Source organism: Perca fluviatilis, chromosome 14 (genome assembly GCF_010015445.1).
Source record: "Perca fluviatilis chromosome 14, GENO_Pfluv_1.0, whole genome shotgun sequence".
Taxonomy (NCBI): Eukaryota; Metazoa; Chordata; class Actinopteri; order Perciformes; family Percidae; genus Perca; species Perca fluviatilis.
Genome location: NC_053125.1, coordinates 25,801,387 through 25,816,027, shown reverse-complemented (window position 1 = coordinate 25,816,027; position 14,641 = coordinate 25,801,387). Strand labels below are relative to the sequence as shown.

General features: G+C 40.7%; 1 protein-coding gene across 1 annotated transcript; it reads right to left on the bottom strand.

The window, feature by feature from the left end:
* Nucleotides 1-5,336: 5,336 nt before the first annotated feature.
* Nucleotides 5,337-14,509, bottom strand: LOC120572175 (butyrophilin-like protein 9). Its single transcript, XM_039821349.1, has 4 exons — nucleotides 14,249-14,509; nucleotides 9,267-9,635; nucleotides 8,334-8,408; nucleotides 5,337-8,220 (listed from the first exon to the last, which is right to left on the bottom strand). Exons 1-4 carry the CDS (start codon nucleotides 14,361-14,363, stop codon nucleotides 8,099-8,101), a joined length of 681 nt encoding a protein of 226 aa, XP_039677283.1. The 5' UTR covers nucleotides 14,364-14,509; the 3' UTR covers nucleotides 5,337-8,098.
* Between the last annotated feature and the right edge of the window lie 132 nt (nucleotides 14,510-14,641).

Genomic DNA, 14,641 nt, shown 5'->3' with positions numbered 1-14,641 from the left:
TCAGCTGTAATCTGCGCAGCCGAGAGTGCATGCATACCTGTTGTCGTTGTCCTTTCAGCAACAAAGTGGTATTTTGACCAAAATTTGATTTTCATAAATCCCCAAGAGTCCAAGGAAATGTAATATCCGAGCTTTATATTCCAAAACGATCTCTTCGCCTCACAATGTTGAAGATTCTGGCCGAATCACAACGGAAAAACGCGAAACAGTTTTCCATTTCCTCACTTGTTATCGCCGCTAGCTTCTCTGCCCAGCTTGCTACATGATCGCAGTGGGCGTCATCGTGTAGAGACAGTATCTTCTTCTTCTTCTGTGTAGTTTATTGGCGGTTGGCAAACCAAATTAAATGTGCATTACCGCCACCAACTGGACTGGAGTGTGAACGAGAGATAAATGCAGAAAATAAATGAACCAAAATAAAATAAAATAAAATGAAATAAAAAAAACGAATATTTGAATGTCAAATTTTGAAATCGAATACCAACCCACCGAACGAATATTCAAATATTCGGGTCCAGCCCTACCCGAGACACACCAGGCCGATAATCCAGGCGAGGTCGGTGACTCGAGTCTGTTTGGTGTGTTCCGTGCTATCGTCATTCGGAGGAGCCGCCGGCTTTCATTTTGGCCGACCTGACTTGCTGGGTCGGAAGGCGCGCAGTCAGACTCAAATGACCAATCCGATTGGTGGAGCGCTAACCCGGGAATGACGAGCAGGATGAGCATGACTAGATTCTCTCAAAATCTGACGGAAATCTTTTAAACTGACCTTTGTCGATCTGAAATGACGACAGATTCAGCAACTGCACGGCCTATTTCTCTCTTAAAATGTTTTCAGAAACATGTTTCCATGAACTATTTTAGTACAGTAGGAGATATCGTAGTCTGAACGAGCCGCCATGACAGTCTGGCTTTGAAATTGGAGAAACCAGACCCACATGGCCTACATGACAGATTACCACCATGAACTCTGCGAGGCTCAGAGAATCAAACAGAGAGGAAACAATCTCCTGACACCGTCCGACTACCAAAACAACAATCTTTAACAATATTTTAACAGGAAAGAAGAAGTATCACTTGAGGCTGACTTTTCTGTTTTTAACCACACACACACATCTGATATATCACGAAGAAACGGAGATACTTAACGCAAAAAGGAACGAGGAGAGAACTATAAAGGGCAGTCGGAGAGCGCAGACCTCCGCCAACTCCACGCCCTTTGTTGCAATGTTAACGAAATTGAAAAGTAAGTAGGGTATCCTCCCCATGATGCGGATCCACTCCAAAATTTGAAAAGGTTCTTCCTTGTAGAGCTGAAGATCTTTGCCCGAACCCAAAGGGCTTGCGCTCCAGGTTGTGCGGTAAATGAGCGGTCAGGGGAAGTGTTAGCGCGATGATTAGCGTGTAAATGGATGCTGAGGTGGTGAAACGGAGGCTGGCCTCTGGAGGAATTATTTTATTTCTTTGTTCCAACTTCCAAGTGGCCTCTAGCCTAGTCATGAATAAATTATGTTACATTTCTTTTTTTTTTTTTTTTTTTTTAAAAGGCCAAAGAGCTGTGTGCGTGTGCACACATTTTAATAATGTCTGGCTGTAAACGGGTTCAGGCTTTTAAAAAGCTGTCAATCAAAATGTACTTTTAAGGCTCTTCTTCCTTTGCCGATGCTACAACGTTCCACTAAATTTCATGAAAGACCGGCCAGTAGTTTATCTGTGAACCTGCTGAGAGACAAAACATACCGAAAATGATAACATCCTTGGTGGAGCCAGATATCAACTTTTCAACAAACATGTTAGTAGTCGCTTATTATTCAGGTTAAGTTGATTTTAAAACATGTAACAGAAAAACATGAATCAGATCGCTTTTTTTCTTTATTATTATAAAAAAAAAAAAAAAAAAAAGGCACACAATACATCATGAAATTATGTTGTCATGACAATGTGATGACAACATAACTCACAAAATACAGGGAAGAAGAAAATAAATAAATAAATAGACAAAAGAAACTTGAGTTATTTAAATACTGTACTGGTACATTTAGAAAATACTTGACAGGTAGAGCGTACTTAAAGTATATGGTCGTAAATAGAGCTGGGCAATATATAGATATTATATCGATATATGAAGCTAGATATCGTCTTATGACCATAAGTGTTGTCTTTTCCGGGTTTCAAAAGCTGCATTACAGTAAAGTGATGTTATTTTCTGAACACACCAGACTGTTTTAACTGTTCTATTATTTGCCTTTACCCACTTAATCATTATATCAACATTACTGATGATTATTTATCAAAAATCGTCAACCCTACAATCTCGTCACAATATCGATATCAAGGGATTTGGTCAAAAATATCGGGATATTTGATTTTCTCCATATTGCCCAGCTCTAGTCGTAAATATATTCCCACACATCTTTCGTAACAGTTTGTAGCAATTCTTTTTTTCCAGAAGAAAATGGCTTTGCAACGTCTTATTTTTATTGAAACTTAGAGTCAGAGTCGTTCTTCATTGAGCTTTAAATTATAAATAATAATAATAATAATAATAATAATAATAATAATAAATGCCACGGTGCAATATCCTCACTGCTATATTTATAATTAATCATATTTCTGTATATCTGCATCAGTGTCTCTGTGTCACAACGGACAAAGAGCCAGGGTTCGCCACTGTTCCACCAAATGCTGGCTCTTGGGGGGGGGAAATTATATTTGTAAATTATGGTGTGGTCTAGACCTACTCGCCCTGTAACGTGTCCTGAGATAACTCCTGTTATCTCAGAACACTATTTGACACAGATTTGACACTATCCATCATCTAAACATAATAATAAAAAAAAACATTTGGAGTGAAATTATTTTTCTGTACTTCACACATCCATAAAATACACAAAAAAACGATATAACATACACTAAAAGATGGGGAAAATCCCCCATAATACAGGGTTTTCACAGGTTTTACCAAGTCACATTTAAGGCTTTTTAAGACAGTTTTAAGACCATTATGAATCAAATGTAAGACCTGCATCACAACATAAAAAAATAAATAAGTCAGATGTCAGAGTCCAGAAACATTGTCTGAAACAATTCCCTGGTTTCCTCATCGGCATTATAGGACTGGTGTCAAGATTGGCTGCATGTTGGTCTCATTTGTAGTCATAATACCGCAAATTATATTTGGACTAGCGACAGAAAGAACTACAACACCACAGAATAAAAAAATAAAATAAATGTTTTGTAAAGCACTGTGTGAGCATTTCAACGAGCAGTAGAGGTAGCGTTACATTGACGTAGGAATATTAAGCCCTGTTTAAAATGATTAAAGACCTAGAACACAATACTTCAGCAAATTTTAGACTTTTTAAGGCCTAAAATGTAGAAATTTTAGACTTTTTAAGACCCTGCGGCAATCATGTAATAGGGGCCCTTTAAGGTGGCAACAGAGACAATAAGTGAGTAAGATATTCGTAAAAACTGTCATTTAATTGGTGTGTGATTGTGGGGCGGCCTCCAGCTCACCCAGTAGAGCGCACGCCACTGTCACTATCTGATAAAAGGGAAAAAAACAATTTGGCTGTGATCTACTAGGAGGCCTATTGTTTTTAGGATATTTTGTTACGTGGTCCGTGAGATTTGTTTTTTTTTATTGGGTAAGTGGTCCGTGTTCTGAAAAACTTTAAGAAACCATGAAGAATCAGCAAAATATAACGTTAATAGCATCAATCACAAAATTGGCAACATTGGTCCTGTATATCACTTAAATACTGGATATAAGTACCAAAAGTTGACACACCTCCACAATGTGTTTACACTATTTACATTGTAATCTCACTGAAGGCATCAACTATGAATGAACACATATGGAATTATGTACTTAACAAAAAGTGTGAAATACTGAAAACATGTCTTATATAGATTCTCAAAGTAGCCACCCTTTGCTTTTGATAACTCTGCAAACCCTTGGTGTTCTCTCAATGAGCTTCATGAGGTAGTCACCTGAAATGGTTTTACCTTCACAGGTGTGCTTTGTCAGGGTTAATTAGTGGAAGTTTTCCTTATTAATAAAAAGCAAAGGGGTGGCTACTTAACTAATATATAAGACATGTTTTCGTCTTTACACTTTTGTTAATATAATTCCATATGTGTTCATTCATAGTTTTGATGCCTTCAGTGAGAATCTACAATAAATAGTCATGAAAATAAAAAGGAAACGCATTGAATGAGAAAGTGTGTCCAAACTTTTGGCCTGTACTGTATATTTCAGATAGATCAGTTTGAGATAAAAAGAATGGTGACCTTAAGGCGCTGACACACCAACCAGATAATCGGCCGTCGGACAGTCTGGCGAGGTCGGTGACTCGAGTCGGTTCGGTGTGTCCCGTGCAGTCAGCCGGAGGAGCCGTCTGCCTTCATTTGGGCCGATTTGACTTGTTGAATCGGTAGGTGGGCAGTCGGACTCAATGGCCAATCTGATTGGTGGAGCGCTAGCCCTTGACTAGCGAATCGGTGCACTTATGTTACAACACTTACCGGGAATGACGAGCGGGATGAGCCTGACGAACACTTCTCAAAACCTGACGAAAATCTTTCAAACTGACCTTTGTCAACCAAAAAAAACCAGACAGATTCAGCAACTGCACGGCCTATTTCTCGCTTAAAATGTTTTCAGAAACACGTTTCATTAACTATTTTCGTATAAAACGAGATTGTATTCCGAACAAGCCGCCAAGACAGTCTCCTTGAAATCCGGGAGCAGCCGGACCCACGTGACGCGTTCGTCATTTCCGTTTTTCATTTTTTGGGCGACAATACAGATTAGCGCCGCCTGCTGTTATGGAGACGTGTTACGTCTCGCGCACGCGCAGAAAGTACGCTCAAGTCGGCGTCGCTTCGGTGTGTTCCGAGGCACTTTTTGGACCTCGGGGAGCAGACTGATCAGTCCGACTGCCTTTTCTGCCAAACAGCTGTCGGGTTGGTGTGTCAGAGCCTTAAAAAAGGTCACTCACAGTGGAAAAGTCTACTATTGGTTCAAAGACTTGTCAAACTTTGTCCTCAAGACGGCAGCACAACGCACAGAGACACCACTAATGGGCCTCCGCCATGCCAACTGTGGAATGTGTATGACCTACACGTATCAGCGGTTACATGCAGTCCTGATACTTTCATTACTATAATGTCCAGTAAACTAAAGCATGCGATGGGAGAGGGGCTGAAACCTACAGTATGTTAAGTATTTGTGTTTTAGCTTTTGTATTTTTCTTGTAGCTTTTGTATTTTTCTTGTAGCTTTTGGGTTTTTGTTTTAGCTTTTGTATTTGTGTTGAACCGTCTCGGCCACCGTAGGAAAGTCACCGGATGCCACAATCTTCTGAACATAGTCATACTGAGAAATACAGAGAGAGTTGTACGGAGCTGATTAGCTTTTAATAGGGTGACCAGACGTCCCAGTTTGATCGGGACAGTCCCGATTTGAATTTGCTTGTCCCGAGTCCCAACAAAAGCCTGTTTTTTTTGTGCTGATCTGAAAATTGATCCGATTTGTGACTCATAACCTTGATCCGATCTAACTGTGAGTTTTGTGCTCTGTTGCACCCCTATAATGATGATTCATAAGATATAAAGGAATCAAGTAATGCACAAATCATGAATTAATTCATGCATTAATTAATAATTCATGTACCCTTCCTGTAAAGTGTTACCATAACTTTAGTTCAAGCCTGTGGCAACAGTTCCAAATAATTTGTTTAGTGTCATGCATTGAAAAATACCTTTTCACAAGTTCAGTGGGTGCATTTTCCAAAAGAATGCTTTAATTCTGAAAACTAAAGTTGGTCCCCCCACGAAACTGACGCAATGTCTTTTAATATTATTTATTAGACATGTAGGCTACATACCAAGAACATTCATGAATATTAACTGAGATACCTCATTATGTTGTGAGCAGTAGGCTTACGTGTGCTGTTGGCAAAATTGTGTCTATATCTGTCTGTGTCTATGTCTAACCTGGGCTGGCACATGTTCGCGTTAAAAAGCGTGTGCGTGCACGAGCGCTTTGGTCACGTGCAAAGTGTCCCAGTTTTAGTTCCGGGAAATCTGGTCACCCTAGCTTTGTAGCAACTCATTTGGCAATGGCTTGAATGTAACAGACGTTCAATAATATCAAAAGGTAAAGTCGTCTTTACAGATTGTTTAAGTTTCTGTGATGTCACCATTTAACATGATCCATAGCCGGTTCCCATTTGTTCGAAATTGTGTGATATTATAAAGTACATTTTAAATATGATTCAAGGATTGACAAATAAAGCAAATTGTCTGTCCCAGCTACATTTCTACTTCTAAAAGTGCTTTGTTGTAACTTTGAAAAAATAAATAAAATGAAAACATCCGAAACAACTCTTAACAACTTAAAGTGCAGTAGTTTGAGCAGGACAGACACATTATGGCCCTTGCCCAATCCCCAGCCAATAGCCTACATATACACAGTATATGTAGGCTATAGCCTATGGCCTACATACACAGTATGTAGGCTATAGCCTTTAGAGGCTATTTTAGTGTAAAATACTACAAATGATTGTATCAGTGATACTAATGATTAATCGACGATCGATTAATTGGTTGTTAGGCATTTACCGTGTACAACGTGTAGTCTCCCCTAACATTCTGGCAATGAGTGGAAAGGTGTATATTTAATGAAGCGCCACCTAAGGCTGCACAATATATTGTTTTTTCATTGTCATCGCAATATCAACTGGCGCAACAAAACATCACGTAAGGCTGCGACATATAGACACGCAGAGATTTTCTGTGTTAGTTACAAGAAAATATCAGTAGAAAACTAATTTTTACTCACTTTTTAAGTGGTGCCTTTTATATTTAACTCAATCTTCAATTTGTTTAATAAAAGAGTGTTGGAAATAATTTCCTTTTATCGGTTTTAAATTCAACAATCAATTTGTTGTATTTTAGCAGAATACTGAAAGCAGCAGACATGCAGAAGTGAATACACTTGAATTTCTGTTTATTTATCGCAAGTAATATCGTTATCGTGATATTCAACAACGTTATCGCATATCCCATATTTCCCTCATATCGTGCAGCCCTAGCGCCACCAGGGGGGCACAATATAAATAAATTATTAATCACGAGTCAGCCATGTTGGGGTGGTCGGGGTCAGAAAGAGGAGAGTGGCAACTTTTGGAAAATGAAGCAGGCGTTTTTTACGGTATCGGTATCGATGCCGCCTAAAACGCTGTACTGGAGTTTATGCACCGATCAGATACCACGTAATAAAGCCTTAAAGAAAATCTACGTTAAAGTAGTTTATTTATGTTCTTTTTCGGTTATAACGGACTGTCAAACTGGAGAATAACAGAAAGTTCTGTGGCACGTTACCAACTATGAGATTGATTTAGCTGTTGATCGTCTTTCTTTTCCTTTACGTATTTGTTTAATAGGCCAAGCAATCAGACAGAGTCACAGAATATGCAGTATTTTGCTGTGGAAGTAAAGCTTAGATTGAGGAAAAAACAAAAACGCATTTGGTATTGTTTGGCACACAAGCAACATTTTACACTACGTTTCTCGGCGGTCCCTGTAGGCTCCGTTTCTATCTCTTTTTAAATGATGTATTAACGCATGAGTGTTTTCTATAATGATTTACCTTACACGGGGTGAAAAGACTTCCGCAGAGGATACATCGTTGTATCCTTGATTATATCTCCTCCGAGGAGCCTCCTCGATGCTCTATCCTTGCGCCTCGATGTGCATTTTCGAGGGCGCAGGTACAATTTTGGGAAGTGAGCAAGGCCCTATATGTCAAGACAATGCTACTCTCTGCCTCTACTCTCATTGTCTTGACTACAGGTGTCTACATAGTGCACATATGTGTCTGTTACACAGAACCATCTCAGAAGCAGTTGTAGTAAACTGTTTGGGAGAGGGCAGGCACTTATAAATAAAGACCTTGCAGGTGATTGCATAAACCATCTGTCCATCACACTGTTGTTTTGAACAAACGGTCGCAGCCGTCACACACCTAAACCCCGCCGCTAGCTGCCAAGTCGCTCCTCATCGACGGTGATTCGTCTTGGGCGCTGGTTTTAGTTTTGGTTTTGATTTCGATACCTTCTATGAAGTAAATATCCCCCCACTCCAACAGCCGGGATCAGTAAGACGCAGGCAAACAGACCCAGGATCAGTACGCTCAGATAGAGTCGACCACCTGACGTGAAGAAAAGGCTAGAGTTACTGGAATACAACCGACACACAAAATATAAGCATGATTCAGTGTGTTCTTGAATGCAAAGCACTAACAGAGTTGGTCTGTTGTCTCACCTTTAGCATCCGTCTCATCGGTTGGCTCTGGAGTTTGGAGATCTCCGGGATCTGTCGGTGTAACGGAGCATGGTTCTGAAAACACAAGAGTTGCAATAACTCAGAAAACATTATAGGACAGCAGTCACATTCCAGTAGTTGTTGACAAAACAATCATTTTTAAAGCTGTCTTATTATAACAGTAGTGGCAATCTGTCCACAAAAAAAATGCCACTGGAGGGAAACTTGCGGGTGCAAAAAATGAGGTCCACCATCGTCTTAATCTTAAGGTTAATCCTTTATTTAAAAACACCTACAAAAAGACTGACTGTGCAAGATTAACAACACACACACACACACACACACACACACACACACACACACACACACACACACACACACACACACACACACACACACACACACACACACACACACACACACACACACACACACACACACACACACAACCTTGCAGCAGCAGAAGCAGCAACAGCGTTATCTTAAATAATATATTCTAAATATTTCCAATACTTTTTTGTCAATTAATATCAATGTATAGGTCATTGGTGTTGTAAAAAAGGCCCATAAATGAGTCGGCCTTAAACTAGTAAAGATACTTGCGTCGGGCTTTGCACTGCGCTGGGTCAGGGTGCAAGATAGGGCCCTAGGTTTGAAAGAGGTATTATACCTTTACGGGAACAGTCAAGTTTTTGAGAAATAGGTTAAATCTGTAAGTGATGTTTACACCCTGATTGAGCTGCAGATTCTGAATGATACCGGCATATCCCCTATGACTTAATCAGAAAATGCTAAATTCAGAAAAAGAACTTATTCTGAATATCCAATGAAAATATGCTGTTCACATGACCCGTATGAAATTTGGCATATTTGGATAATAGTGTTAGTGCATGTAAACGTACTCAGTGATAACATGTTTATTTTCCAACTTACCAACAAGAAGCATAATAACTGAGGCACTCCCCAACTGTGGTATTTGGCATCTGTATCTCCCTTGGTCAGACTGCTCCACGTTGTTGATCTTTAGCGAGATGTTTCCGTGTTTCAGGCCGTCTGTGAACATCTCCGTCCTCCCGGCGTACGCTGGCTTCTTCATGTTCTCCTCGTGCTGTTTGTCATGGTAACAGTGGACATACCGGTAGTTGCTCTGTGGATCTTCAGGGTCCGGTGGGACGTCCGGCCTCCACCACTCCACCGTCAGCTCCTCCACGTCCAGACAAGGCTCCACGTGACACGGCAGGACGACATCACAACCCAGAACGGCCACGACTGGCTGAGACGCCCCGATCACCTGAGGCTGATCTGGAAAATAAGAGGGAAAATGTCCATTTACTTATAATAATTCCCAAACTTTTGCGTAATAAAGTACATAATCGTACTCGAGACCACCTTTTCAATTAGACTCGGGCATGATTCAACCAACCCTGTACAGTACGCACTGTTCACACTAATCAAACAAACTGGACTTTTTGGGGGTCAAGTGAACTCAGATCAGGGCACATCTCTGTGATGTAAAGTAAAAGCCTGCTTACTGAGTTATATTCCATTATATTTTTTTTTAAATTGTCACCTGCTTCCTGAATTGTGTGTTATCCTTCACATAAATGAAGACAACTCCACCATAAATTGGTGCATAAAATAAGGATTTTCATATTATACTACTTTATACTTCTACTCCACTACATCTCCGGGTGAAATATTGAAAAAAGTAACGGATCGGAGCCTACATTGGTATTTCTTTTTTTTAACCGATCGGGGAAATCTGTACTTTGGTCTGATGGGTCTAAATGTGATATTTTTGGTTCCAATCGTGTCTTTGTGAGACGCAGAATAGGCGAGCGGATGGTTTCTGAGTGTGTGGTCCCCCGCGCATGGAAGCATGGAGGAGGAGGTGTGATGGTGTGATGGATGCTTTTCACCGGTCTTCTGATGACATGAAGACTGTCACCCGCGCATTATTCTCCTCCAGGATTGATTATTGCCACTCACTGTACCTGGGTGTTGGCCATTCCTCTTGGTCTCGCCTGCAGCTGGTTCAAAAAGCTGCAGCGAGACTCCTGACTGGCAAAAGGAAAAGTGAAAGTATCACACCGATTCTGGCATCCCTGCATTGGCTACCTATTAAATACAGGATTGGTTTTAAGATTCTTTTATTTGTTTTTAAAGCCATACATGGTCAGGCTGCCCAGTATATCTCAGAACTCCTCAGCCCCTACTCCACTTCCAGGCCTCTTAGATCCTCCAATCAATTTATTTTTAACTGTTCCTCGATCGAGAACAGTGGGTAAGGAGATCGGGCCTTTTCTGTGGCTGCTCCAAAGCTTTGGAATAGTCTCCCACTTTAATGTTCCCCCTCCATTGATAGTTTTAAAACACACCTCAAGACATATTTGTTCTCAATGGCCTTTGCGTGCTCTTAGAGGTTTTTAGCATTTTAATAATCTTTTATTTTTATTTAATTATTTTTTTATTCTTTGATTCTTACATGTTGTACTGAATTTTCTTGCTTTTATTGCCATTACATTTTTATTTGTGTTATTTTATGACTCCTTTTGCTTTGATTTTACTTGTTGTGCCGTGCACTTCAATTCGTACGGTACTTTGGTCAACTCTGGTTGTTTTAAACGTGCTATATAAATAAACTTGACTTCACTTAACCAGCATGGCTACCACAGCATCCTGCAGCGACATGCCATCCCATATGGTTAGCGCTTAGTGGGACCATCATTTGTTTTTCAACAGGACAATGATCCCAAACACACCTCCAGGCTGTGTAAAGGCTATTTGAGGATGAGCTGGACCGCAGAGTGAAGGCAAAGCTGCCAACAAGTGCTCAGCACCTCTGGGAACTCCTTCAAGACTTTTGGAAAACCATTTCAGGTGACTACCTCAGGAAGCTGATTGAGAGTGTGCAAAGCTGTCATCAAAGCAAAAGGTTACTCTGAAGAATCTAAAATATGAATATAACATATTCTGGTTTATGGTTGACTTTTTCCTTTACTACATAATTCCATTGGTGTTTTTTCATAGTTTGATGTATTAAGTATTAATCCACAATGTAGATAATAATAAAAAAATACTGAATGAGAAGGTGTGTCCAAACTTCTATCTATCTATCAAAAACAGCCCAGTCTCACTGAAAAGCGTACAAATACCACGGGTTTCTACCTGTGACATACGTGCAATGTGTACGCGAAATTGAAATAGTGCGTACAGCAGATACGCGGAGCGCTCCAATTACAGTAATGGAAACCACTGCGTTTATAGTATGAAGGGACGTTTGCCCGCATAAGGAGGTTGGTTGGCGGTGGTGGATGGGAAAAACACAGGACTTTCACCCAGGAGACCGGGGTTCGCGTCCCGTGTTTGGCGATTTTAGGCCGTTTATTAGTGTGTTTTTGGCACGTTTTTGCGACTTTGTAGTGTTTTTTTGTTAAGCCTTTCCCAATGTTTCTTCCCTAAACCCAACCGTTTATTAGTGTGTTTTTGTGATTTTCTTGGGTTATTAAAGCCTTTCCCTGCATTCTTTCTCTAAACCCAACCATATCTATGTTTTTGTGTGTGATGCTGTTCTCGCGATAACACACAACGTGGCGACGCGAGCTGCGTGCATATAAAACGCACCGGTCCCCATGACTTCAATTGGGCGCTCCGCGTATGTAATGCCCGTAAATTTCACTTCAGCATTACGTACACGGTAGAAACCTGTGTTATTTGTACCGCTTGCGAGTGAGATCGGGTTGATCAAAAATGATGTTTGCACCGTGTGTGTGTGTGTGTGGGGGGGGGGGGGTGTGTGTGTGTGTACCTGTTTTACTATATTCGTTTGGGTCCAAAAACCGGGGACTACAGTATACTTGTGGGGTCTGCACAGCCTCGTGGGGACCAAAATGCTGGACCCCACGAGTTTAAAAGGCTGTTTGAGGGTTAAGACTTGGTTTTAGGATTAGGGTTAGAATTGTGTGTGTGTGTGTGTGTGTGTGTGTGTGTGTGTGTGTGTGTGTGGTGTGTGTGTGTGTGGTAGGTTTGTGTGAATGGTTGTTTGCTACGTCACCTGCGTGCCTGTTTTTGTGTTTGCTGATCAGAGGTTAGAAAGGGAGGATGGAGGAATTAGGATCTTGGAAGCAACACAGTTTTCCTACCTCGGCTGTGTGCGAGTGATGTTTTTAGATCTCGTCTGCTCGGTTTTAATATTTTCAAGTCAGTCTTTTTGTAGTGTTTTTATATGCATTTATAAAATAAAGAATTAACCTTTAGACGATGGCGCGGACCTCATTATTTGCACCAGCAAGCGTTGGAAATGGTTTCTAATTCCCTGCAGTGGCATTTTTGTGTGGACAGATTGCCACTACAGCGTTGTAGACAACTGGCATTGCTGACAATGGCTAACCCAGGAGTCAGTGTTGGGAAAGTTCACTTTCTACATGAACTAGTTCAAAGTTCAGTTCACAAAATTTTAAAATGAACTAGTTCAGTTCATAGTTCAAAATTTTGAACTAAGTTCACAGTTCCAAAAATGAAATAAGCGCACAGTTTTTTCCACATGTTGCCGCGAGCTATTATTTTTCAAAATTATTGCCACAGCCCAAATATAGAACCACAGACAGCAATTATTTTATCAGTTTTAACACTGAAACTATGCGTCAGATTTCATCTTCATATCCGATCAGTTCAACGTGCCGTGTCAGGTTTGCTGTGGATGGGACTGTTGTGCAGATTTTCTTTCTGAAAGCCGGTGTGCCAGTTTAGCTGGTGATCATGTTAACTGGAGATATTTGCATGAAATCAGTGAATATTCAACAAGGCCCTGCCCTGCGTTCTGCTCTGCCTCTGCCCCTCGAGTGCCAGAGGTTCACATTTTCACAAAGTGTTTGCAAGTGAGACAAAATAATGGATATCGCTGAAAACATCACCAGTTGATGTGTAACACATGTCCGTTTAAGCATTATCCACACAAATACGATACATACTGTATGAATGATAACAAATAAAATGAAACAACGCACTAGAGATCTAGCTGGGATTTGAACCTTGCATGTCATGGACAAAAAAGTTGACTGACTAGCTTCTATGTCATCTATACCACTAGACTACACACCACTGAAATGATTTTAAGATTTCTATCTATACATTGAACTTTTAGTCTAAGTTAACACAGGTTAACATAGGAGAGAAATATACGCCCATGTTAACTGGTGATATCACAATTTAACATGGGAAAATGCAAGCCTTGAAACAGTAAAGTAGGTTCATCTTTGCCTCACGTACCGAAAACTAACTGTTACATGTACAACAAACATGTACATGTAACACTTTATTCCGTTTTGGGGGTAAAAATGAAAAACGTCAGTCATGCGCAAACGTGATCATTTATGATTGTTATTGTGGGCCATCTCATACGAAGAATGTGCAGGCCTATCTCAGCACAAACAGTCTGGCACTCGAGGGGCAGAGGCAGAGCAGAACGCACGGCAGGGCCTTGTTGAATATTCACTGATTTCATGCAAATATCTCCAGCTAAACTGGCAAAGTTTGCACAGAAATGTAAGACTGTCACCATCCTCACCGACCTCGTCATAAAACTGGTTTAAATGATCATACGAAGCCTCCACGCTGCTTTCTGTTTTGATGACGCATAGGGCGGTGTGACTGGTGGCTGGTGTTGCCAGAATGGGTGTTTTTTCCGCTACATATGAAGGCCTGTTTACTGTGTGGTTTAGCCGTGGTTTTCAGCCTGGAAGGCTCTGTAGAAATCTGGCGCCCTATTGGACGAAGTTAAACCGAGAGAGCGTGGCGTTCACAGACACCAGAATGAACGAGTTCACGGTAACGTTCATCAGGCAGTAATACGGTACGTTCAGTTCACGTTCGCCCAAAATATCAACGAGTTCATGTACAAAACTGCCAGGAGTTACCTTCATCGGCCGTATTGCTGCAGACCATGGCACTCAAGAAAGAGTAGGCTGCAGTAAACGTCCAGAGTGGAACAGTGAAGCGACGCACGAAATCCCCATAATCATCCATCAACATACCGGAGAGATCTGAGAGATGTCCTCTCTTTCTTTTACTGTCAACTATGGTTGCAGTGAGTGTGTGACCATAGACAGAAATAAGAAGGTGTGTGAACACTACGCTGAGACGCAGCTATGTCACGTGGACAACGATAACCTCACGAGATCAAGGCGGCCGCAGTTTGAGACAGGCAGCGCAGTTGCGCAGTTCCATATATATATATATATATATATATATATATATATATATATATATATATATATATATATATATATATATATATATATATATATTAT